Genomic DNA, 27,545 nt, shown 5'->3' with positions numbered 1-27,545 from the left:
GCAACTTTCACACGTGTTCATTGATTAGAAAAAGGATTTTAATGTTTAGTTTTTGAGAGAGAGAGGGAGACTGAAAGTGGGGGAGGGGCAGGGAGAGGGAGAGACAGAATTGGAAGCAAGCTCTAGGCTCTGAGCTGTCAGCACAGAGCCCTACATGGGGCTCAAACCCACAGACCGTGAGATCATGACCTGAACTGAAGTCGGACACTCAACCAACTGAGCCACCCAGGTGCCCCGGAAAAGGGATTTTTAAGAAGCAGTTCTATTGAATTGTGCCTGTTTATATTTTAAGACTATATAAATTACTATTTATCAAGTATTATTTTGTTAAGTCAGTATGAAATAGAAAATAGTCAACTTTTCATATTAAACTAAATGAATAGTTAGGATTTACTCCCACTGATGTTTTTTTTTTTTTTAATCACATAATAATTTTTAGCATTTCACCTCTGGTTTATTTTCTAGATTCCTAGTAAATGTTTCAAAAGATATTAGAAATGAGTGTCGACTTTTCTATAACATCTTATTGTCTTCAGTTTAAGTGGATTACTTGGAAATTTATACTTGTTCAGAAACATTTATTATGCTTCTGCTAGTAGTAAGTTCTTTAAAAAAAATTTTTTTTAAATGTTTGTGTATTTTTGACAGAGAGAGAGACAGAACATGAGCAGGGGAGGGGCAGAGTGAGAGGGAGACACAGAATCCAAAGCAGGCTCCAGGCTCCGAGCTGTCAGCATGGAGCCCGACGCAGGGCTCGAACTCACAGACCATGAGATCATGACCTGAGCCGAAGTAGGATGCTCAACCGACTGAGACACCCAGGTGCCCCTAGTAGTAAATTCTTAATGGGATTTTGTCCTAAAAATTAACTGAAAAGGAAAAATTAAAGTTTCTGAAATCATTCCTAAGTCCCCCAATCCCTATTACAAATACAGTTGTATTTAGGAGTTCTTTCATATGAATATATGGACACTTTTAAGTGCGTGTATATTCTTTTTCACGTAAAACTTGATACCCTGATTTAAAGGGTCTGGTTTCCTAAGCTTGGCCCCTACTGCTCCCTCCTGCCCCTCCCTCTTCCCCTTTTTTAAACCACTAGATATCACTTATTTCAGCAGGGGAAAGAACCAGATTTTGAGGAATGGGTTGGAATCAGTGAGTTATTATTCACTAATTGGAGAGTGGTGGGGCAGAAGCCATGTTCCATTTCTGATTGGAGAAGGGCTATTTTCCACTGTTGTCCTTTGGGTCATACTGTTTTGAAGGAACTCTGATTAATATTTGAGAAGAATGATTAAGAAGTAAGCTTTTTGTGACAATACAGAAATTCAGTTTTGCATTACATTGCTTTCTATCTCAGTGGTTTGAAGGTCGGAAAATGTGGTACAGCATCAAAAACTAGTCCAAATTGTTTTGTGAGAATTGTTCCTATATTCTGGAATGGGGATGCTTCACTAGGGACATATTAGGCTATTTTTAAATTAAGGCCCCCAAATTATAGGACCACCTATGGGTGTCTACTTTAGTAAGGGAAGTCTGTGGAACAAGGCCATTGGAAAACCTTGCCCTGATGATTCAGATTCAGCCACCATTCTTCATTCACTTAGATATAGGACCTAGAATCTCACACGGTTATGTTTTAATTTTTGCTTTATGTAAAATTAACAACCTATTTTTTTCCTGTTTAACACTTAGTTTAAAAAAATCAGTTCTCAAAATTGTTTTGTAAAAGAACCTTTGATTTTTCAGTAGTTGGCTCTTTAAAACAATTATCTAGATAAGACTGCTTTTCGATTTTTAATATTTGGAGTATTGGTAGTGTTCCAGTGGCTGGGTATTAATAAAAGTCTTTTAAATTATAGGTGAGATATGAAGCCTTGCAGATGTTATGTTCAGCTCCGCCATCTGATGTACTGAATTGTGAAAATTGGACCACTCTCTGTGAAAAACTGACAATGTCTCTTTCAGATCCTGATCCTGTGTTTAGTGTAAGGAAATGCTTATAGAAACATATACATTTTTAAAGTTTATTTATATGGAGAGAGAAAGAGTGCGAGTGTGTGCAAGTGGGAGAGGTGCAGCGAGAGAGAGGGAGGGAGAGAATCCCAAGCAGCCTCTGCACTGGCAGTTCCATGTGGGCCTGAACTCACAAATCACAGAGATCATGACCTGAGCCAAAGTCAGGCGCTTAACTGACTCAGCCACCTATCTGGGTGCTCTCTATAGAAATAATCTTTTAAAAATTTGTTTTCCCACCATTCTGTAAGCAAATGGAATTATTATTTTAATAGTAGCTCTAATACTCAAGGAATTTCATTTCCAGCTTTTGAGTTGTGAAGATTTTCTTTAAAGCATTGACTTAACTCTTTTATGATTAGAATGATCACTCACATTTCACTGCCAAATAATAATATAGGTACCTTGTGCATTTTGTTTTATCTCATAAAGGGATATCCAATTTGTGTCTTGTTTTTGCGTTAAGAAAAATATTTTAAAAGATTATTTAAAGCATTTTTGAAAGAATTGATGACATATGAAAATTTGCATTTAAAATGATCAGAATTTATCCTAACTGAATCATAAGCATTTTTCTTATGGATTTAAGTGTTTATTTAGAGATTGCTTAATTGCTTAAAAAGAAAAGAAAACTAAAGCCAAGTTTAGAAGACAATTGAGATGAATCATAAAGCAAATATAGAAAATTCCAAAAATTATAAAATTATGAAGTCAGAGAAATGGTTGAATGTAAAAAATGATTCTCCTATAACTTCTCAGAAATGCTATTACATGAGTAAGATCATATTAAAAAGTATAGTTCTATTGGTAATATCGATAATGTGACTTAAAAAATTCTGCTAAGGGCACTTGGCTGGCTAAGTCAGTACAGCATGCAACTCTTGATCTCGGGGTGGTAAGTTCGAGGCCCACACTGGGTGTAGAGATTACTTAAAAAAATAATAAAATCTTAAAAAATCCGGCTATATCCCATATCACATTTAAATGCAAAGTAGGTTTAGAGGGTCTTTTTCTTAATTGATGTATCAGTGAAGAAAAATTTTGCTTTAAAATTATTATGGTGTTTTGTACAAAATTAAAGATATTAGCATAAGGGTTAAAATGTACTAGCTGTTCAACAGATACGTATTGATTACCAACAATGTGCAGCATTCTAATCTAGATGCTGGAAACACACTGACCAAGACATTAGTCTCCGCCTTCATAGAACTTACATTCTACTAGAGGAGTGGGACAGTAAGCAGTTATTAAAAAAAAAAAAAAAAGCTCAATACATTTATCTGTTGAAAATCATACTCTTCCATCAATGAAGATATAATTATACTGGTAAACAGGAGTGGTTTGGAAACAGAAGTGGTTTGTTGATTTTTATAAGGGGGGAAAATGTGTTCCAATTACCTAATACCCAGATGTAGTTCAGCTTTACTGACACTAGATGATGCAGACTTCTGTAAAAACTCAATGATCCAAGAACTTCGGAAGGGAAAAAGACTTTTCAGGGTCACTTTTAACATTTCAAGGCTTTCTAAAAGGAAATGAAATTGTTAATTTCTGTGTATTTTTTCTTAACAAAGAATAGTGGTCAGGCAAATTTCCTTTAATTATTTAAAAAATTACATAATAATTTTTATAAACCATGAATATCCTAATGGGTCAATATAAGTGGTTTTGTTTAGCTATTACAGATTATTCACAAGAGTGTTGTCGATACTTAAAATTGGAAGAAGTTGTTATAGAGGGGAGATGGTAATAGAACCAGTCATTTTGGAGTAGAAAGTAAGGCATGGCATTCTTTTCATTTTGAATTTATGCTTGATCCAAACTCTTGATTGGATTCTTTGATTCTGTTTCTTCATTTCCTACTCTAAAGGACTCTTCCATGTAATTTAGTGAAGCCTATAGTGTTTTAAAAGTGTGACAGATACTTATCAGTTGCTGCAATTATAAAAATAAACTTTCCAAAGTATTTAATATCCTGTGTTCAGTAGGAATTCCTTTGGGTTATTAGAGACTTTAGTCATTTGGGTAACCTTTTTTTTAAAAAAGTAAATTATCCTAACATTTGATATAGGCAAGGTCATTCCCCCCCATCCCTCCCACCCCCAGACTAGAACACTTGAGGAAATTTTATGTTTTTATGTAATGGGACATTGAATTTCACTATTAGGATTAATTTCATCACAGTATTAAAGTTGGCATAATTAAAATGATAGCTATTATTTTAAAGTACCTACTAGGGCCAAGTACTTTTCTAGCTACATCTATTATCATTTAATTCATTTACCTTGTGATAATTTCTACTTTAAGTTCTAATGTATATTTTGAAAATGTGTTAAATAATACTTTTCTTGGAGATAGGCAAAATATCGGAGTCCTAAATGTCTAATTACTGAAACTACCCATGTAAGCAATTAAAAAAAAAAACAAACAAACCAGCAAATGTTGGATTTGGAAAGGAGAATGGTTGTTGTTGTGATTGTTGTTGTTGTTGTCTTTAACCATTTAGTACTCCTGCTGTTGTCTGAACATTGTACCTTACTCTATCAAACCTCACTCTTTCTCCATCCATGTATTTTACTTTTTACTGACCAACATAAGATTGTGCTTTTACTTAAAGGTACATTCCTACTCAGATTTCTGAAAGGTTTCTATTTATTTTCTAAGTTTTTCACTGTGTGAAAAGTGTTTTTTTTCAACTCCATTCTATTATAAGAATCTCTGATACAAATCTTTTCATTTTCATAGGACCGGATTTTAAAATTCTATGCACAGACATTTACTCTTTCACCATTACATATGACCAAGGAAATTTATACAAGCTTAGGTATGTTTATTCGATTTTTTAAAAGGCATTTTCCTTTATTTGTGCTTAAGAAAGTGGATAGGAAATAACTTTTCAGAAAACACTGCAAATGCATGATGATTAATATATTTTTAATTTTTCTTTTCAGCTAAATATTTGAAGTTATACTTTCTTTCTAGAGAAAATCATATTCCTACTCTGTCAACTGGTATAGATATAAGTAATCCTAATGTGATCTGCTTACTTAAAAAGGTATTCACTTGCTATATGCTTTTATTTTTGTTTAAATAGTTCTATATTTAAGAATTCTAATTTTTTGAGAATTGTTACATACTGCTTTTCAGGTTCGTCTTCTAAATGAATATCAGAAAGAGGCTCCATCTTTCTGGATTCGTCACCCAGAAAAGTAAGTCACCTAATTTATGTCAATATGAAATATAGGAGTGTTACTGTCCCTTGTGCATTACAAGGAGAAAGAATAGAGACAGTCTTAATTGACTTATGTAATTGGGGAGGGATTAATAAAGTTTAGCTTTTCATATTTTGTGCTTAGCTATATGAATGGCTCTTTGCAAATACCATTTTACACCATTTATTTATTACAAAAAATCTGAATGAGGATGATATAGCCTTGTTTCCAATTCTTTTATTACTAGTCTTTGCTACTTTGGACAAGTTCCTTAAGTGTTCTTTAAATTTTTTCCTTTCAGTTCTAAAAGTTTTAATAAGGTTGTAAGAGCCAACTGTTGAGTCTAAAAAGGAAAGTTAAGTTTGGAGAGCCAGTGTTGAAGTAGAAACAAAAGTTTTTTAAAAAACAGGAAAAAAATTGGGTGTGAATCCCATTTGCTAAAACATAAGAAAAAGTTTTTTTCTAAAAATTTTCACTTTACTATTCCATGAATAGAAAATATATCACCCTGTGTGTGTGTGTGTGTGTGTGTGTGTGTGTGTGTGTGTGTGTGTAATAGCATTTGTTTTTTTTTCTAAAACTGTTTTATTCCCAAAATTTAAGGTATATGGAAGAGATTGTGGAGAATACTTTGTCCTTATTATCCGTTAAACATGATCAGGGCCATCTTGTCTCACAAAAGATTTTGGATCCAATCTACTTTTTTGCATTGGTTGATACCAAAGCTGTGTGGTTCAAAAAGTGGATGGTAAGGAAAAATGGAATATGTCTACTTTTTAGTGCATTGCTGTATTGTGTCAAAGAATAACTAACATTCCAGTTTTTACTATTTATAAGAGTTCTAATCACTTTTACATGTTAACTCACTTAACTCTTATAACAATTTGTGAGATATATGGTATTACTACCCCATACAGATGTGGCAACTGAAGTATGGAGAAGTAATTTAAGATTGTTTACCTAGAAAGTGACAGAGCCAAAATAGGATTTTAAATGATAATTCATTTGACTCTTTTAACCTGAATGACCTATCTAAAATCTGTTCTTTTTTTAGTCTAAAAACTTCAGATTTTTTAAGCAGATGTGGTAGAACATGAGTTCAGTGTTCATTGTTCTCTGACTTAGGATATTTTCAGACATACCTCCTTTCATTTGCTTCCTCCTGAACCTGCAATTTGGAGAATGTTTAATGCCTGAATGCTGGTGATTTCCAGTGGAGCTCATCACTATTCTGGAACTGAAATTAATTTTAAAGATCCTTATACTGTTACCTCCCTCATCTGCTGTGGAATGAGTTGTCTGTCTGGCAGTAGCTGCAGCAGTGTTGGCTTATTATTCTCACATCTTTGTCCCTCTAAGTTTGTCTGCCAGGCATTATGTATTTGTTGCTGTGGTGAAGGGAAAGGGATGGGGCCGTGACTTGCCATGATGAGGAGCAACATGTTTATTTACTGCTCCATACAATTTGCACATTACGTAGTTGATGGCTAATTTTTATTTTTGTTTTGCCTTTTGTTATGTAAACTGTATAATGCAATTAACCCAAACAGTTCTGTCCAGAGCTTAGCCCTTACCTGGCTTATAAAGTATGTGTTTGATAAGTGTTTGCTCAATTTAATTAACTTGAACCCTTTATGCCTTACATCTGACACTTTATTCTTAGTTTTTAGTTATCAAATTATACCTTTATTATAGAAAGTATACAAAATATGTAAAAATACATATTGAATTTCTACAACACAGGGATAACTATTAAGATTTTGGTTTATGTAGTTACATTATATACACTTTTAAATTTGTTGGTTTAGATCTTTAACAAATCTTATTCTGTTAATACATTTTTTCACTTAACATATTTTATTGTCAGTACTTGATTCTCAAGAGTATGCAGCAGATCACAGAAACACTAACCAACAGAAAATTATATATATATATATATATAAAAATTAGCTCCTGTGTTCTAGTATTAATGAAAATTCATTACATTATCCTCCACTCATCTAAGTCAGAGGTTGGCAGACTTTCTAAAGGGACAGACAATAAATTTTTGGTTTTGTGGACTGTACTGTCCCTGCACCTATTCAATTCTGTTGTAACCCCAAAGCATCCTTAGGCAATATATAAATGAATGGATGTAACTATTCCAATAAAACTTTTATGTACCAAATCAGGTGGCAGCTGAACTTGGCCTGGGAATGTAGTGTAGTGACTCTGGTCTAAGGGATGCACTATGAGGATTTCTTTTCAGAACTTAGTCAAAAGTAGGAGTGCTGATTCATAGGGGCACATGTACCCCAATGTTTATAGCAGTGCTTTCAACAATAGCCAAATTATGGAAAGAGCCCAAATGTCCATCAACTAATGAGTGGATAGAGAAGATTTGGTTTATATATATGATGGGATACTACTTGGCAAAGAGAAAAAATGAAATCCTGTCATTTGCAACAACGTGGATGGAACTGGATAGTATTAAGCTAAGGGAAATAATTCAGTCAGAGAAAGATATGTTTTCACTCATATGTGGAACTTGAGAAACTTAACAGAAGACAGTGGGGGAAGGGAAGGGGAAAAAATAATTTCAAACAGAGAGGGAGGCGAATCATAAGAGACTCTTGAATGTGGAGAACAAACTGAGGGTTGATTGCGGGGGTGGGGGAGGGAGGAAATGGGTGATGGGCATTGATGAGGACACTTGTTGGGGTGAGCACTGGGTGTTGTACGTAAGGGATGAATCACAGGAATCTAACCCCAAAACCGAGAGCACACTGTATACACTGTATGTTAGCTAACTTGACAATAAATTTTAAAAAATATAATTTATATTATATTTAATATAATTTAATAACATTTATATTCTCCCCTTTGTGGAAAGCATAAAAAGTATGTTTTAATCCCACTATATTTAGTTCTAAGGAGATAATTATTTTTTTGGCGCTTTGAATTATTTAAAATACATGATTGGCAGAAAGTGATTAAGATACTATTGCTTCAGAGCATTTCAAGCTTGGCAAATTTCTGCATATGTAGATAGTACAGTATCCTTCATTGTGACGGTTGTGATCTTCCTCACCCCGGCTTTTGTGTCTTTCCTTTCCTTCTGATATGTGTGTTGATAATGGTTTTAAAGTAACAACATGGAAACTAGTTGCAGTTGAGGGATAGAATATTTTTCTACTTGTCTGTCAATAAATGATCTACGGTTCTTTTCATACCATTTGCATTCTGGTAATTGCTATGCTCATAATCCTTTGTACATAGAAAAACCTATTTTGTACTGATTACAATAATTTCAAACTGTTATTGGTAATTCATGTTATTGGAAATGATTCGGGGAAAAATAGACTTTGAGTGGTATAGCTTGAATATTAAATATCATTTTCTCCTAATTTTAGCATGCATATTATAGCAGAACTGCAGTACTAAGACTTCTTGAAAAGAAATATAAATCTTTGGTAAGTCTGTTTCTGTCCTTATGTTGAGAAATAATATCACAAAAAGATACATGATGTAATAAGTTGAATGTGCAAAGTTGATTGATAATTTATCTTGGATGATGAAATAATCCCCCCCCCTTTTTATAAATGTTTGTTTATTACGAGAGAGAGCATGCATGTGTGTGTGAGCTGGGGAGGGCCAGAGACAGAGGGAGAGAGAATCCCAAGCAGTCTCCATGCTGTCCGTGCATAGCATGACACGGGGCTCGAACCCATGAACCATGAGATCATGACCTGAGCTGAAATCAAGAGTTGGATGCTTAGCCGAATGAGCCACCCTGGCACCCTGAAACAATTCCTGTTTTATGTGATTTTTTTTTAAACTACCATTTTGTGACATATAAAAGGATAAAAGTATAGAATTGAGTAATAGGATAACATTTAGGAAATACATAATTATGTCGTAAATTGGGATGCTAACAAGCAAGTTGAAACAAGCCCTATTTTTAAGTATTGTGACTTAATTCAGGTCAGGTATTTGTAGGGGAGTTAGTTCTATAAAATATACCCATGCTCTGGACTGAAAGTTGTATTAAAAACTCAGAATGATACGTGCTTTTGCATTTACAAAAATTAATTCAAGTTACATCAAATAAAAACTAAAATTATAAAATATATTAGCAAAATGTTCCACATTTATTGCTATCAGTGGAATAATGTGTAAAGACTTTGAAAATAAATCAAGTCTAATAACAAACATGAAATGTGAAATTTATTAAAATACTTTAAAAGTTCTAATAGGACTTTGAAATGATAAATATGATTTATATAGTTAGAATCTTGGGTTTAAAAGTCAGGAGAAGGGAAATGGTCCTAGAGTTGTGAATTTCTGGGTGAATGCAGTAGAGCATAAAATGAAAAAAGAAAACTTGTTTTGTGTTTGAGAATCAAGAGAATTGAGTTTCAGAAGGGAGAGAGAGGGATGTTGAATAGAACAGGAGTTTATTTGTAGAGGTAATAAGTGTTTTAAAATGTTTAATGACTTGAAATAAAATCCTTCCACATCTCCTTTCCCTCCCATCCCCATTTTAAATGAAAATTTGTTGCCATATGAACACAAACTGATCTTGTTAAAATAGAGAAAGGGGGAAAACCCAATGATTCCCCTCTCCCTATAACTCATTATTGCTGTCATAGGGGCTTGGGTGGAAATATTGCAAATGTTTCTTATAGATTAACTTTTCAAATAAGGAACAGATTTTTAAGAGTTAATTATACCATAATCAATTTTTAGTCTGAAAATAGTTTATTATAAACAACTTTCGTTTTATCAACTGAATCAAGTATTTCTTTTACACAATTGGTCAAACTTGCATGAGATTCCGACTTAAACCTCATATTCTCCTAAAAACTTTCCTGAACCTACAAAATATGTAAAGACTGTGTGTGTGTGTGTGAGTGTGTGAGTGTGTGTGTGAGTGTGTGTGTGAGTGTGTGTGTGAGTGTGTGTGTGTGTAAGTTTTAAAGCAAACATGGCCCAACTTTTGAAAGGAAACCTTGGGGAAAATGGATACAAGATCTATCTCCACTTTTCAGAATCGAGGATCAGATTTTGGACATCTACAGTGGAAACTTTAAGACCACTCCATGCGTTTTCCTTTTGCTTTGTAAGAGTTCCTTGCGTGAGGACTTGAGTCACAGCAGCCTGCTTAGCACGATGTCCTGCTAAAGCATTTCCTTTAGCTTCTCCTCTGTGCACTCTGATAACATTTTTTACAACAGTGGAATATCTGCATTGTCCAGTAGAGTGGCCACTAGATATATGTGGCTACTGAAAACTTGGAATGAATTTCAGGAACCCGAGAAGCTGGGTATTTTTAACCTTAATTGTAATTTGGAACTAATACATGGTTAGAGGCCACTTGATGTAATTCTTTTCTATTCTATATTTATGACATTTATGAAATTTTAAGTAGGTAGTGTTAGACAACACAATTTATGTATGTGCTGTTGATTTTTAAGAGCTGAGGAAATTGAGAACTTTATTTCCATAGCATTGTAAAGTCACGAACTAGTTGAAAAACATTTGGTCTATCAGCACAAATATTTAATCTTTTATTTTTAATATCTTTATTCTTTGTCCAGTCTACCCTGAAGTGCATAGCTTTTGAAATGGCTTTATATAGTGTATTTCCTTTTTTTCTTGCTCTCTCAAAGTCATTTAAAAAATATTGACAGGTTATTTAAATTCTCCCTGGGTTTTTCATGTACCCTGTTTTTTAACCTCCCTCCATCTTATGGTTTAGCAATTAAGGCTGGTATGTGTTTGATAGTACAGGAGAATAAGTATCAAATAAAATCCTGAATTTTACAGCAAATTTTTGTTTTCCTGGAGTTTAGGAAAATCATTCTTTATACCCTCAATTTGACTCTTAAGACTATTGTTTAAATTTTCCTACTATAAATTTGCTTTCTGCTTCAGTTTAAAGGGGATATTATATAATGTGGTTGTTTTCTCTCCTGAGCATGTGCCTTTTTTTGTTTTGTTACCTTTTTCTAAATAATAAAAGGTGCAATATTTAAGAAGCAAGGGGAAAGGGGAAGGAACAGAAGTGGGTGGTGAAGATAAAGCTGGGTAGGGATGGGTGCTGGGAGGATGGATTTCTGAAGGTTTGAATGGAAGCGAACTAAATAGCCTTTTTGAAAGACCATCCTGGAGATTATATTTTGAGTTATCAGCTGAGGAAACTGACTAGGTTTTGCTCTTTTGTCTCCTATTTTAGAGCTGCTCTGAAGTATTTATTTTGTCATGTCAGAAATTACTCATACTGGTATTGTTGTAAGTCATTTTTGGTTGTTCCTGTTTACCAGGGTCTGTGTAAGAGCTATGATTGTAAGAATAAGTTCATCCAGGAAGTAGGAGTTCTATCAGAAGGAGGTTGAAGCTTAAATTTAGACAAACATGAAACACACTTTTGCCCAAAAGTTTATGAATGATGTCTCAGGTTCTGATAAAGCAGAAGCTAGTGAGAACTATATATGACCAGTTACATGAATTGACAAGTTGGAGTATCCTTTTGAAATTTTTGTAGGATTCCCAAGGCAATTTGACTAGTTGCTTTTGCATGAATTTGTTGCTGGTAGCCAGGAATCTCAGGGCTGGCTTGGATTTGATTCACTGGATTAGAGACTTCTTAGACTATCCCTGCTTCTGTTCTCTATGGAACAGTCTTTTGTATATTCAGTAGATGCAAGATAAACCAAAATAAAACAGGAGTTAAGACTGTGCAAATAACAAAAGTAAAGCAAACACAGAAGAATAAGCTGGTTAATAGCATAAATATTTACCAAATGGTGCCCCTGCAAAACAAAAGCTACTTTCTATAAAGACTTACATCATAAATCTTAAGATAACAAATAATTTAGCAATGAATACTCAATGAAGCAAGTCTGAGCTCAGATTGTTGAGGCCAACTCACATAGTCATAGATCTGAAGGACTATCAGAGTTTGGGACTCGGGGGGGCCCAGTGAACATTCTTTATCTGGGGATCCCGTAGAATGCCACCAAGTGTGAGCCTTCAAGGTAATCTGCATGGAAGCACTAGAATTGTCAAGGATTAAGACTGCTGTTGAATATCTGAAATAACACATAAAGCCAAATTTATTGCTTAAGTTAGGCAAAGCAGATTTTTAATCTTCCAAGGTTTTGGGGAAAGCTTAGAACTCAGAAATTGGTAGACTTTCAGAGGTGAGAGTAGTTCATGCCAGCAGTGGAAGGATGGCAGCTCAGGTGAGATTGTTGCTGACTGACTGGCTTCTACAAACGTATTTCCTGGAGTGTGTCTCTTGTTGTTAGCTCATTTTGCAGCAGCAAGGGGCTAACACTGATGGGTTGGATTTCAGAAATATATTTTTCAGATGTGTTGACATGTATTGATTTACAAGGTTTTAAATTTGTTATTCCAGATACCTGTTATCATGGGTTATATAGATTTGTCATCAATTTGCTAAATAAATTTAAATTCGGTTATGATGTTTATTATTTGTGGAACAATCAGCTTTTTACTAGGATTATGTGGAAATTTTTGTTCTTAATGAGTAGGTGTTATCCTGGAAAAGAGAAGGGGTGTGGTTAAGGTTGTGGCAGGAAAATATGTCAGGGCGGCAGAATAGCATGTTTAAAGGCTTAGGCTTAGGAAAACACAAAGCACATTTAGAAACTCTACATATTTTGTGACTGGACACAGGAAATTTCCTGAAAGTTGGTTCTCTGAATGCTAATTTAAGTAATGATGTTGTTTGAAAATCGCTTGGATATTTTAAATTGGGACTGTGACAGTTGATGTACTCATGCCTGGGGCAGTGTGTAATTCCATAAAAATAGACCTATATAAGGGAAATCTTTAGTCGTTTTCCTTTTAGAAGTACAAGTGTTGATTTTGTTGTAAATGTCTGTTCACAGTGTTTCAGTTTTAACTGTGTTGATTTAGTGAGGTTTTGAGTGCATTTGCTTTTGATTAGTTGGTCATTGGTCATATGTTGAATTGACTTTTGGTGACTGAGTTTTACAAAGGTAGATGTATTTCTGTGTTTGTGCATGTGTGTATGGCTGGGATGGAGGTATCCAAGAAGAATGAAACTAATGTCTGATCTTAGTTTTTCTATATAATATGTCAAATTTAGGAGATTGGCTTTTATATTAGAGGCTTTTATATTAGAGCCATTGATAGGTTAAGTACTCAAGTGACATTATATTAGGGCTTTGGAAAATTTTGAAAATGGGTTGAAGGTGCTAGATGAAGATAGAGAAATGTTGAAGCAAAAAGACGAAGAGGATTCATCCAAGCAAAAGATGAATGAAACATGAGTTTAGGCTGTGGCAGCATGAATTGGGTTAAATATATGGACTCGGGAGTACTATTATTTTTATTTTTATTTATTTATTTTTTTTACATTTATTTTTGAGAGAGAGGGAGAAGGAGGAAGAGGAGGAGGAGGGGAGGAAGAGGGGCAGGAAGAGGAGGAAGAGGGGCAGGAAGAGGAGGAAGAGGGGCAGGAAGAGGAGGAAGAGGGGCAGAAAGAGGGAGACAAAAGAATCCCAAGCAAGCTACATGCTGTGAGCCCAGAGCCCGATGCAGGGCTCAAACTCAGGAACCATGAGATCGTGACCCGAGCTGAAATCAAGAGTCAGATGCTTAACTGACTGAGCCACCAGGCACCCCAAGTACTGTTATTTTTAGAATATAGGGTTTAGAGGACTTGGTTTTTAAAATAGGGGATGGGTAAGGACTTCATTGAGTGATTAATATCATTCATTGAGAGAAGTAACACAGGAGGAGGAAAATAGGAAGAATTTGGGGAAAGGTAAAACTTTAGATTTTATACAAGTTTGAGATCGAGATTTTCAAGAGGCAGTTTCATTTTGATCTGGATCTCTAAAGTTTGATTTAGATAAGACAGATAGATATCGGAGGAGGTCCGCAAGACCACCCCTCAGATTTGATGATTTGCTGGAGGACTAGTAGGACTCAACGTATAGTTGTACTCTCAGCTATGATTGTAACAGAAAAAGTATGCAAAGAAATTGACATAGGGAAAAGGAGCTTTGGGTGAAGTCTGGAGGATACCAACCTTAAGCTTCCAAGAGTTCTTGCTCTGTCCCCCACAGTGGAGTCCTGATGTGACTCCACTTAATTCCTCCAGCATCATTATAATAGCTCATGTGAAATGTCCTCCAGCGACACTCATTAAAGACTCTGCCCCCCAACCCCTTTTTTTTAAATTGGGGATTGATCATGTAGGTATCTTCTGCCTAGCATATACCAGGATTTCAGACTCCCAGAAGGAAAGCAGGTGTTGAGCATAAATCTCATTGTTTGTACACTATTTAGGTACAGAGAGCCCTTCTTATCAGTTCTTGGAATTTCCTCTTGAGATAACCTCCCAGATGGAGTCAGGGTCCAACTTTGCAAGCAGGCATTTCTTACAATGGAAGTCCTGCCATATTAACTCCTTTCTGCATAAAACTGAGGCCATGCAAATGAGACTGGGAAATCCATCAATTCATTGACACCACAACTATGAACTTGCCTCTGTCCACACAATCTTCATCTTTTTTCCCATTGAAAACTTAATCCTTCCTTCCCCTTAGGTTCTGTCTGCTTGTCTCTTAGATACTTTTTTTCTATCCACTCTCCTCTGTCTCTCCTGTATAGTCAAACTCTTCTTCTCTGCTGGCTTCTTCCAATAACATCTAAGCATGATCACGCCCTTCTAACTTGAAAAAGAATTCAGTGTTGACTCTAATTTGTACACCAAACGTTGCTGTATTTTTTTTATTCCTTCTTTACAGCCAGCCTTCCTGAAGATGAAAGTTATACTAACTGCCTCTACTTTGTTGGTTTTTTTTTTTTTTTTTTTTTTTTTCCATTACAGTTTGGCTTATTCCCCAAACTCTCATGAAACTGATCTTTTCAGGGTCATCAACAATCTCTTTATTGCCAGTGTAACAATTATTACTCCTTATCTCATGGTGGCCTCCATTTTGAGAACTAGAATGAGAGGACATGTACTGGAAGTGGGTACATCCAGGGGAAAGGGGAGGGGATTTGAAAAAGTCTATGTGGGGAGAATGGGAGAAGGAGGTAGAATGGAGACTCCTAAGAGAATGACTGGGTACAGTACAGGCTGGAAATCATTTTCTGTTGTCATTGTTCTTTGAATTATAAGATTTATCTTTATCAGTTTTCATCAGTGTTGGTATCCGAGATGGAAGTGAAGGCTTGATCTAGTTCATATTTTGCTGGTGTGATAGGAAGACAAGTCTCGAAGGCAATACCTGTAAGGGGTATTGGCAAGAGCGTTCTTAAAGTTATGGTCACAGAACTTTTGCATCTCTCACTATGAAGTATGTATCTATCTTTGTCCATTTACACTGACATTATAGCAATATTGTTGGTCTTCAAGTATTTTTGGTGTTTTCTGGAATGATGCCATACTTAAAATGTAAGTGGGGAAGTTGAGCTTCTGTGGAGTGGAAAAGTATTATTTTAAATACTTTTGTTAAATATTTTTCTCAGCATATTTTTATAACCTTGATTAACTTTTTTTTTTTTTTTTACTACTTGAAATTGGGGGCTACAAATTTCTAGAATTAATAAGTTATTATTTTATTAGATAACTACAGCAGTTCAGCAGTGTGTTCAGTACTTTGAGTTGTGTGAGGCCATGAAAATCGATGAGATTTTGGGTCATTCAAAGCATTGGGGTAAGTATTGTTTTTTTCTGTTACATACTTTTAAAAATGACCTCTTAGCTTAGTAGCTTAGTAACTTATTTTTAATGGTTAGTAGCATAGTAAATCAGACCACTGCTGCTAATATAAAATATTTTCACAAATTTAAAAACTACATCACAATGATAATTTTAATTTCCAATGTGGAGCTGTTATCGATGTTCTTCTTACATCTGAAGTTCTTCAACTTATACTAGAGTATATGTCCTAGTCTGTTACACTGCAATAACATACTGCTTATTCTTTCCTCTGGTATAGTAGTCATTTATTTGTCCTTATGCATTTTAGGAGGAGGAACATTTCTGTAAAATATTGTTTTATTATTAGATAACCCACCCTGTGATTCCTCTCTGCTTATCCTCTGTCCGAGCTATAAAATACCCTAGATGTGTATTATGCTAAGCAAAATTAGAGAAAGACCAACATTATAAGACTTCACTCATATGAGGACTTTAAGACACAGAACAGATGAACATAAAGGAAGGGAAGCAAAAATAATAGAAAAACTGGGAAGGGGACAAAACATAAGAGACTCTTAAATATGGAGAACAGAGGGTTACTGGAGGGGTTGTGGGAGGGGAGGATGGGCTACATGGGTAAGAGGCATTAAGGAATCTACTCCTGAAATCATTGTTGCACTAAATGCTAACTAATTTGGATGTAAATTACAAAAATAAAAATAATTTAAAAAGTTAAAATACCCTAGATGTTTCATAATCTGGCCTTAATTGCTCTATTGAACCTCATCTCAGGAATAAAATGAATATTCTTTTATAGTAAGATTTTTCTGCATACCAGTGTCTATATACTTCTGTTAATCTTTTATCATTCTCTTATGTCGCTTCTCTAAGCAAATAGTACTCTGAGAATATGAAGATCTTATTTTTTTATCTTCAGGTAAATTCTATAACTCAAGCAAGAAAAAATGGTCAAAGACCTGTAATTAGTGGGTTTCAAAAACTAGCATTTTGTACTAGAGGAGGAAGTACAGGAGCTAGAATTTATTCTTCAAGAGAAGGAAAAAGATAAGTTTATATAAACCTCTCTCCTTTTAAATTTATGTATTTAAAAAATTTCTTGGTATTAAAATACTTTAGGGCTTTTTTTTTTTTTTCTCTCCCTACTATCTACCAGGACATCATGAATTTACTCTCTTCCCTATCTAGTGAAGACCTGGGATGCTTCATGTCTCGCCTGCCCCCACCATTGCTTTCAAAATCCTTGTTCTTTCTCTGAGTTTCTTGTCTGCAGTTGTTTGTCTTTAGATCAGTTCTGTCTTTCATCTTTGGTCTTCAGGAAATTGAGCAGACAGCATTAGTGATATAATTAGTGCACATACATACTTTTCTAACCATAGCTACTATGTTTATTGCATCCTCTTAGATTTTCTTTCTGCAGTGTCCATAATAGTTATTGCAAGCTTTCGCCAGTTTTAGCATGGGCCCTGCTCTGCTCTGGCCTACTTTTCTCTCAAGAGGAGACCTTGCATCCCACTTCACTAAGAAAAGCAGAACTTTACAGAGATGAATTCCCCAGATGTCCTTCTTCTAAGCATACAATGCATGTTTATATGTCCTTATCAATATTCCCTTTCTTTGGGCTGCACTGAAGAAGTATTCTTTTCCAGATTGATCTTTGTTCTTGATTTTGTTCCTCTCTGATGTTCTTTGGGGTTTTGTTCCTGTTTTAGAAAGGGGACATTGCTTCGCTTGTTATTGTGTCTCCCTTTTTGTTGGTACCTTCCCCTGCATGCTCTGAACCTGCTTATGTATCTTTCAAATAGAAACCTGAACCAGTTCACCTGTATCTTACTTCCCTGCTTCCCTGCAGAGAAAACTCTTCTAAGTATCCTAAATATATCCAGGCCCCATTTCTTTACCTCCTATTTACTTTTCAACCATTCTTTCTTATATTTTCTCATCGTTGTGAGGAATCATAATTTCACTGGAAAGCCTCTTTTTTTTGGTATGTTTGTACCCACAAGGGTTTTGCCCTTTGCTTTTTTTTTTTTTTTTTTTTAAATGTTTATTCACTTTTGAGAGAGAGCGAGGGAGGAACAGAGAGAGAGGGAGACAGAATCCAAAGCAGGCTCCAGGCTCTGAGCTGTCAGCACAGAGCCCAACATGGGGCTCGAATCCACAAACCTTGAGTTCATGACTTGAGCCAAAGTCGGATGCTTAACCAACTGAGCCACCCAGGTGCTCTGAGCACTCGCCCTTTGCTCTTGTTTTCCTCCTCTTAGTCTACCTGTTCTCTCTTGGGGGATCATGGTTTCAAGTACTACATACGTGTATGATGACCCTGATATTTCAGTCCACCACTTTTCTGAATTTCAAATTCATATGCTTATATCATACTTATAATATCTCTGGGTGCTCCATGGGCACTTTAATGTTAAAATGTCAAGGACTAAAATCACTTTCTTCTGTATCTTTACTGGTTTCTCCCTCTTTTCCCCTTTAGAATTACCTAAATAGAATAAAAATTCACTGTCTACACAGATGTTGAGTTAGTAACTTGAAGATTTTGTTGTTATTTCACAGTCCACATGTAGTTCTGTATAAGGCCTACCTATTGATTTAATTTTCTGTACATTTATCTTTCTGCTCTTCTCCATTTTTGTTGTTGATGCTTTTGCTCATGATGTTTTTAGTTTTATTTCACGCCTTTACCTTCTTCCATCTATCTTTTATGCTATCATCAGGGTTAGTTTTTCACATGCATATTTGATTACTTTCATGCTTACAACCCTTTAATATCATTTCAGTTGCCTCTATAATAAAACCCATATTCCTTCTGCAGCTTAGTCCTCTGTGATCTGCCCCTGCTACCAGCTAGCCTCTTGTCTCTGCCACTTGTCCTCCTCAAGCTCTGGTCATACTAGACTATTTGCCGTACTCTGAATTGGAAGCCCAGTTTCATGTTTCTTACTGTTCTTTGACATCAGATAGTTCGAGGTCTTATATAAGACAGATACTGAGGAGATCTTGAGTGTGTGGATGGATGAATGAATGAATGAATGAATGATATATTTTAGGTGTATATATTTTACAGATTCTAATTTTATTTACTAACATGGTTATAAATAATCTTCATAGTATTAACTTTTAATTGGTAGAATTTAAACAGTGATATTTTCTAATGACTTTCTCCCTTTCTTATTTTTGAAGTTCCTCTTGATAACAGGTGATAACTCTGACAATCCTATGCTATTTTGGAATGAACACTGTATGCATGTTACACTTTCCTGAGCTTAAATTTGTGATGAATGCTTTTCTGCAGAGATTTAGGTGTTATAGGATCTTAGGAAAGATAATTAACGTTTTTTGTTTTTTTTTTATACCATCAGAGTCTTCATTATAGACTGCAACCCTGTTTAATGTTCAGAAGGGAATGAAGATAGGTACTATCTAAAAAATACATTAAAATAAATGTATTTGTTTGCTTCTCTTTTAAGGGAACAAACAGAAAACCTTCTACTACTCAGGACAAGAATTACAATATATTTATTTCATTCACTCACTGTGCCTTTTAGGAAGATTATTGATCTATACACAAGGCAGACGGCTATTTCCTATAAAGCTGAAGAATAGAAAAGGTATGTACAATTAGGAGAAACAAATATGTTTAGCTGGTAAGGTGGTTGAGCTATGAATTGCTGAACTTTGGAGATTTTGCATGGTGTCTTCTAGGGTGTGTAGCAACATGGTTTTTAGTCTACTGATGGCTTGTACACCTTTAAGTGTTACAATTCCTTTTTTCAGTATGTGCTTTTCCTTACATTATAGTTTTTTCTATTCAGCCTTTATTGCTTCCCTTATTTCCCCCTGTCTTTCAAAATCCTAGATGTACTGAACAATCCAGATCTGGATTCAGAACTAGAAGACCTCATTTAAATTATAGTTCTCTTATAAACTGGCTGTGACCTTTGGGGAAAATCATATAACCATTGTTTTTTTACTCTATAAAAATGGAATAATATCAGTGATGCTGAGCTCATACAATTTTTGTGATGGTCAGAGATGAGTTTTCAGAATACTGTATTTGTGTTTTTGTTTTATTTTAGAGACAGCGAGTAAGCATGAGCACAAATTGGGGAGAGGAGAGGAGCAGGGAGGGAGGGAATATCCCAAGCAGGCTCCATGCTCAGCACAGAGCCCAATGCAGGGCTCGATCCCACCACCTGGGGAATCAAGACCTGAGCTGAAACCAAGAGTCAGGCACTCAACTGACTGAGCCACCCAGGCACCTCCACAATACTGTTCTATAAACTGCAAAGCCCTGTACCATTTAATATATTACTATGTTACCCTAAGCCCTATTTTTAAAGTTTTCTCCATCAACTTCAGCACATGCTATTATTTTGCCTCCTTTAAAACTTTATACTAGGAATATAGTCGAGAGATCAGCAAACTTTTTCTATAATGTGCCAGATAGCAAGTATTTTTGGTTTTGTGAGCCACATACTTTGTTGAATATCCTGTATATTTGTTTATACACTTGCTCATTTGTGCAAAATAATGATCACAGCATGCCTGAGACTCTATCCTTAGGAAGGCCTTCTTGCAAGGTTTCACTCTAGCTCGCATGTGGGAACTTGGATTTCTCACTGTTCCCAGAACTGTTAAGAGTGGTCCACTGTGCCTACATAAACGCTTTGCACACATAGTATAGTTCATGCTGAATATTTGCTTTCATTCTGGGAGTCTGGAATCCTGGTATGTGCTACGCAGAAGGTGCTTACGTCATCAGCCCCCGTGGAAAGCTTGGGCACTGAGTCTCTAGGGAGCTTGTTGGTAGCCAGCATTTCACATGTGTTGTCACAGTTTGTTGTTGGAAGAATTAAGTGTATTTTGTGTGACTCCACTGGGAGAAGACCCTTGTATGTTTGCACCTGGTTTGTTTTGGACTTCACCTCATGCATTTTTGCTTTGTATCCTTTTGTTGTGATAAATTGTAGCTGGCAGTACAACTATATATTGAGTCCTCCTAGCAAATCACTGAATCTGGGCATGGTTTGGGGATCCTTGACACACTTTACATACCTTGAAAAGTGTAAAACAAAACAAAACATTTTTAGCTTGCAAGCCTTATAAAATTAGGCCATACATGCTATTGTTTGCCAATTCTGTTACGGAGTATCTTCACTTTGAACACTTCTGTACTGTTCTCTAGTTGTTTTACTTAAGTTTTTCTCCTTGGTTATGCTGGCTGTGAGCTCCTTGACAGAAACTGTTTTATGTACTTGTATATTCTGTGGACGTGTAACTCGAGGCATAAATGAGCACTTACAGAATGGACTTTCAAGATAAGAGCTGCCATTTTTATGGGTTATTATTGAACTTTACAGAAATAGATTAATAAACAATCTGTGATGTTATTGTAGGTATTTAACTGAAGTTTATATGTCTGTCATCTATAATTTAGCACTTTATGTTGACTTTTAACATCGACTTTTTGGCCTATCAAATGTCACAGGCCATCTCAAAATTCAGTTTTGAGAGCTCTATTCTACTGTATTAGTGTATGTCAGCATTTAAGTTTTACGTGTGTGTTCACTAGAATCTTTAGGTAACGATTCTGCATCAGGGCTTGGTGAATTACAGCCCACGGGCCAAGTCTGGTACTGTTTTGTATGGCTCATGATCTAAGAATGGTTTCTATATTCTTACAAGAATATTTTGTGACCTGTGAAATAAAATTAAAATTTTGATGCAAAGTCTTATTGGAAAATTACCATAATTGTTCATTTGCAGATTATCTGTGGCTACTTTAGTGCTACAACATCAGAATTTCATATTTGTAACAGAACCAGAAACACTTTGGCCAATAAGCCTAAAATATTTACTAGAAAAAGTTTGACACCTGTTTCACAGTTCTATATAGATAAGTTGGCTGGACTAACACATTAAGCTGAATTTTATCATTCCTAATAAATTCATAGTCCTGATCAGATCGATAGATCTTCCTGTGGTAGGTTTATATTAAGTGACTGGTCCAACATCAATGGTAAAACTTCACATAGCACCTACTGTATTATTTTCCTTGCCATCTTTTAACTTGCCATTAGACAAAACAGATTAGGCAGTTTGTTTTTCTGGAGTCTTCTGTCTTGTGTTCTAGCCCACTTCTCACTGATTTTACCACAATCTCTGAAAATTCAGGAGGATGGGAAACTCAGTTAAATTTTTTTAAGTTGTAAATATATACTAGAAAATAATCTTTTTCTTTCTCCTTTTTGAAGATTTAGTATCCCTTACAGATCTTGTGGTTTTGTTTACCCAACTTATCTATTACTCACCAAGTTGTCCAAAGATGACATCTGCTGCACATCTAGGTAATTCTGCTTCTATTTTAAATAGAGTAATAGAAATATCTAAAAATACGTAATATTCTGTTGTCTAGATGTTTTGAGTGACTGACCTAGTTTGGTAAAGAGGTTTCCTAAGATGCAGTATTATTCATAACAAATCGCATTGATCCTGGAGTAAACCATGAAATCTAATTTTGTTTATTGATGTTTTAAGATATTCCTAATTTATTTCCTTCTTATGTAGAATCAATTTTGCTGAGAATTTTAATGTCATTCTTAAGAAATGCTATTAAAGGAAGTTTGCTTGATAGGTACTAATGTGTTCTTCTTTGCTGTTTTCTGTCCTGTATACTTTTCTGATGTTTTGATCAGCCTGCTTGTTTTAGGTCACATTTAAAACTTCAGATCTTCTCTTATTAAAGAATAGAGCAAAAACAAAAACTTCATTTTTCAATAAAATGACTCTTAGTCAATGTTCTAAGCCTGGAAGTTACCGTAGAAATGCTGGCAAAATTCTGAGTTCAAGTTAATCAAAGGGAAAACAAATCTTGGCCATATATGTTAGTGCTAAATGCAGCTACTAATTAATTAGTATGTTTCATTTATGCAGTTATACCAGCTTATTAGTCTTAACAGTGGCTCTCAAACTTCTTTCTGCCTTTATAGCATTTCCGTGTTATAAAGATGTAGCTTAGGTCCCCCTGCTTAGTGCTCCTACAACATACTGTGTTTCTTTTATGTTAAAAATGTTCCTTCTTATAATTACTTGTCAGTGGCTTGATTTACCATCTAGTGGACTTTTTTTTTTTCTATTTTTTGTCTTAGTTATGCATGTCTACAGTGCCTAGCACAATGTCTGACACATAGTAGGCACTGGTAAGTAGATAAAAGAATGAATGAATGAGTAAATGTCTGTATGCTCATCAGTAATATCTCTCATTGCAAACAGGGTCTGGAACTGATTGAAAAAGATCACGTTTCATTTCTTTTTGTCAAGTGTTGACTTGAAGTCTTAGTGTGTTCAGGGAGTAAAGAATATTGTAACATAAATTAAGAATTTTGGTGTTACTTTTAATATTCTGTCTTAAAATCTTATGCCGTTAACTTTTGGTTCCTTACTTTCTTGTAAAACAGTATTTTGTGAGCATATTAGGTCAAATAACCTGAAAATATATTGATTTATGAAACCAAAAAATATCATACTCACTTTAGTGACTATTCCATTTGTTAGATTTATATATATTTGTATTTTTTTTTGTACATATTTTAAAGGAGAATCTTTACAGTGCTCATTCATTTCACTGGTTTTATGGTAATATATATAAGTAGTAGTATATTAGTATTTGAGGAATTTTCTCCCCTTCTTGCATTTTTGGTGATTATGTTTTACTCTAATTTTCTACCAGGATGAACACTTCAATGCATATTTTAAGAAAAAGAAAAAGTGAATACAAGTAAATGTTTGCTGGGAGGAGAAAAGTTGTAAATTTGTTTCATACCACATCCTTACTATTAAGCAGTGATTTAATGTCAAATAGCAGATGATCTTCTGTTGTTTCTCAGAATTCAGATTTGTCATTCACTTCTTTAAAATTAACTTGAGGATATATTAAGCTAATTGATCTTCCCCTAGGTTTCAGGTTATGATTTGGCAATCCTTTGGGCATTGAGTTGGGTAATTGTTTGTTTGTTTTTAACTATTTAACTTTGATGTTGATCTTTTTGGAACAGCAATGGCTAACTCATAAATAAACTATATTAAGTTCTTAATGTTTAAAGTTCTAATTTCTAAAAGAACTATTATTTTATCAGATAATTACTCTCCTGCAAGTATGGTGACTGAAGTTCTTCAGATCCTCTGTGATCAGAAAGAATGTGCAATTGAATGCTTGTATAACAACACTGTGGTTGAGGCACTTCTTCAGCCTATTCATAACTTAATGAAAGGAACTAAGGTTGGTATTTACTAAAAAGGGTCTCTTAAATGGGTATTAGGGAATATTCAGTGGGACTTTATTTCTAAATTTCATGTATTTGAAATATTTATTATATCATCTTTCCCTATATGCTTTTATGCTGACATAAATTTTTATTTACTATTAAATCATAGTTTACATAGTTGATTTATTCATTATTGACAGTGTAGGGGGAAAATACATATAACATCTTAATTTTTTTTCTAGTCAGACCTAGATCTGATTATAAGGATTGAGAGAAGTTATTAAGCTATTTGTCTTGTAAAATTAGTAAATCTTGTGAATGTTTTGTTTTGATAGTAATTTTATAGCCTTTAGATTATTTTTCTGAAGAGTCAGCTCTGTTTTATATGAAGAAATAATATTTTAGAAAAAAAACTTCTACATGTTCAGAACTGGGATGTTCATATCTCTTTACATTTTGTATGGACTGTTTCTTTACGTTATATAATTTAGTGCTTACAACTGAGGCTGAAAGAAGTAAATTACTCAAGGTCAGAGTAATTTTAAATTTACACATTTAACAGGTGGCAGAATTGGTATCACTACCAATACTGCTATATGTCCACTTCTGTGACTTAAGTTTTGGGGAGAATGACTTAAATCTTAATAGGCTAAAGGTTTTGCCCTTCTAGGTCTGTGTTTTGTAGTGTTTTTACTGTTTTCATCTCCTTTGCCCACCCCTCAGTGGCTGGGAACTGTTTACCCATCTATGTATTCATTCTTCATTGTTCATTCAGAAAACATTAAACACTTATGTGAATGTGATACAAAGTATGGGATTCTAGGAAATTAAGGGGATAGAATTTTGATTTTTATGGTCAGCCTTAGGAAGATAAATAGAGAACAACCAGTAGAATTCCTAATACAGTTTAATGTATATAATATAATAATGTAATAAATAATAGCAATAGTAATATGAAATATAAACCATATACCAGAGCTGAGAAATGTGCTTTTGGATTTTGTGTCAGAGTTTTTGTTTGTCTTTGCTTTCATATATCTTCAACTTTTTATTTTCCTTTGGCTTCTTTCCTTTCCCTATAAATATGCCTGAATCTGTCTCATAGTTGGGATGAGAAAAACTCTTGATCATCAGTGCACGTCTTTAGCTACCATCTAATATCTGGTCTCTTTAACAATAGCTTTTAATTATGTTGGACTGCCATTGTTATCCTGGCTCCCTCTATTCCATCATGTTTCCAAACATCGTATTATGATCTTACCTCCACTACATCATTGATGCTACTTTGATTGCAGTTGCTCATAACTTCTTAAACCTGTAACTAATTACTGACCACTTTTCAGACTGTTATTTACCTATTATTATTAACACAGTAGACCACTTCTAGAATTGTTGACCTGGCTTTCCTAAAGTCCTATATATTACTCTTATCCCTGTCTTTCTAATGATTCCTTCTGTCACCTCTGAGTGCTCCTCTTCTAGGTCTCTGCTGTCTTCAGTGAGTCAGAATCTGGTTCACTTTCTTTTCTCTCACTACACTTTTCCTAGGTGATTTCCTCCAATTCTGATGATTAGATGCATAGTTAACTTTTTTTTTTCTTTTAAAAAGGTTTATTTTTGAGAAAGAGCATATGCATGTGAGCAGGGGAGGGGCAGAGAGGGAAGGAGAGAGAGAGAATCCCAATCAGGCTCCATGCTGACAACGTGGAGCCCAACGTGGGGCTCGATTTCACAAACCTTGAGATCATGATCTGAGCTGAAATTAGGAGTCAGAAGCTTAACTGACTGAGCCACCCTGGAGCCCCTGTTAACTTCTAAATTTAGATCTCTTCAGCTCCAGATTTGTCTTTAGATGCCTGTTGAACACCTTTTTTGAATTATTCCATGTGAAAATCAGACTCACATTTTCAAAAAATTAGTTTTTGGCTTGTCACTTCTTTTCTCTCTCTCTCTCTCTCTCTCTCTCTCTCTTTTTTTTTTTTTTTTTGTTCTTGCTCAGTTTTTTTAAGCTTCCTTGCATTTCCCTGCATGGTAAGTAGGACTGCTATATATCTAGACTCCTTCCTCATTTTTTTCATTCCATTGGTAATTAAGCCCTAAAGACTTGTTTTCCTACATATCTCTAAAATCCATGTATGTCTTTTAATCCCTGCTGCTACTGATTTTGTTTAAGCTCTGATAATTCCTTGCTTGGAATACTGAAATAATTTTCTAATTTTTTTTCTAGTCTTTCACCTTTCTAGCCTGTCCTCTGTATTGCCACTAAGACTGTCACGGTGTTTTCCTGCTTGTTCCTTGCTAGATACATTTCAGACTGTCTAACTAGACATTAGTCAAGTTTTCTGTTGTGTCCTACCTATTTTTTCCCATGTATTTTAGTTATAAGAGATTATTTGCATTTTTTGAACAAGGTTTCAATATTTCCCTATGTTTGTATGCTTTCCCCTTGCCCTGGAAAGTAGTGGTCTAGGTGGTCTTCCTTTCTTCAGACCATAGTTTATTTTTTTTTTCTCCTAAAACTTCTAGTTCTCCCTGGAAAAGCTTTCTTTCTCTTATATTCTCATGTTATGTACTTCTGTACTTACATTGGAATTATTCTTGAGAGTAAGAAACAGCCCTCTGGCACATGGTAGACATTCTGTATTTAACATTAAAACATTCAGCATCACTCATTCAGCCAGTACTGTATCACTGGCTTGTGCTAGGTGTTTGAAATATAGAAGAGATTAAGACCTATACCTTTCTTTGAAGGAGTGTACTCTAATAGGAAAGACAAACTGTTAAAATACTGAATGAGGAGCAGAAAGGTTTAAGAAGGTGTATGTAAGGGGGGTGCCTGACTGATTCAGTAAGTAGAGTTCAGGGTTGTAAATTTGAGCCCCATGTTGGGTAGACAGATTACTTAAAAAAAAATTTTATTTTTCTTTAAAAGAAGGTGTATGTATGAGAGAAGGAAAGTATTCCAGGCAGAGAAGTTGTTTTAAGAAAGATACTTAATATGAAAGTAAGAGATAGTATAATAATGCCTAATATAATTATGAAATATTCAGGTGAATATACCTGACTCCTTAGTTAAGCTAACTCACTGAATTTATTAGGATATGTTGGTTGCAATGTTTAGATACTCAGATTTCTTATAGAGAATATGTGTATTGGCAGCTGTGCAGGTACAGACAAGTAGGTCGGCCCCAGAGAGAACAGAATTTTAGTAGACTTAGACTTCCAGATGGGCTCCAGCATTAATATGACTCGAGTATTTGCCTTGTACTAATTTGCAAAGATATTTTTAGTATTTCTATTTACAATTAAAAGTGAAGAAATATGATTGGTTCA

At 34.8% G+C, this 27,545-nt stretch overlaps 1 protein-coding gene across 2 annotated transcripts in view; it reads left to right on the top strand.

Annotated features, from left to right (window-relative positions):
• The window catches only part of TBC1D32 (TBC1 domain family member 32), a 200,708-nt gene that overhangs the window by 32,183 nt on the left and 140,980 nt on the right, over nucleotides 1-27,545 (top strand). For both annotated transcript variants that reach the window (XM_060616533.3, XM_078447256.2), the window contains exons 6-15: nucleotides 1,863-1,988; nucleotides 4,762-4,840; nucleotides 4,968-5,071; nucleotides 5,164-5,225; nucleotides 5,832-5,976; nucleotides 8,621-8,680; nucleotides 15,841-15,931; nucleotides 19,416-19,556; nucleotides 22,203-22,295; nucleotides 24,084-24,226. In XM_060616533.3, the coding sequence (XP_060472516.3) occupies nucleotides 1,863-1,988; nucleotides 4,762-4,840; nucleotides 4,968-5,071; nucleotides 5,164-5,225; nucleotides 5,832-5,976; nucleotides 8,621-8,680; nucleotides 15,841-15,931; nucleotides 19,416-19,556; nucleotides 22,203-22,295; nucleotides 24,084-24,226 (1,044 nt within the window). The remainder of the gene's footprint in view (nucleotides 1-1,862; nucleotides 1,989-4,761; nucleotides 4,841-4,967; nucleotides 5,072-5,163; nucleotides 5,226-5,831; nucleotides 5,977-8,620; nucleotides 8,681-15,840; nucleotides 15,932-19,415; nucleotides 19,557-22,202; nucleotides 22,296-24,083; nucleotides 24,227-27,545) is intronic.

Source organism: Panthera onca, chromosome B2 (assembly GCF_046562875.1).
Source record: "Panthera onca isolate mPanOnc1 chromosome B2, mPanOnc1 haplotype 2, whole genome shotgun sequence".
Classification (NCBI taxonomy): domain Eukaryota; kingdom Metazoa; phylum Chordata; class Mammalia; order Carnivora; family Felidae; genus Panthera; species Panthera onca.
Note: the sequence above shows the minus strand (reverse complement) of the source record. Positions and strands in the feature narration are given on the sequence as shown.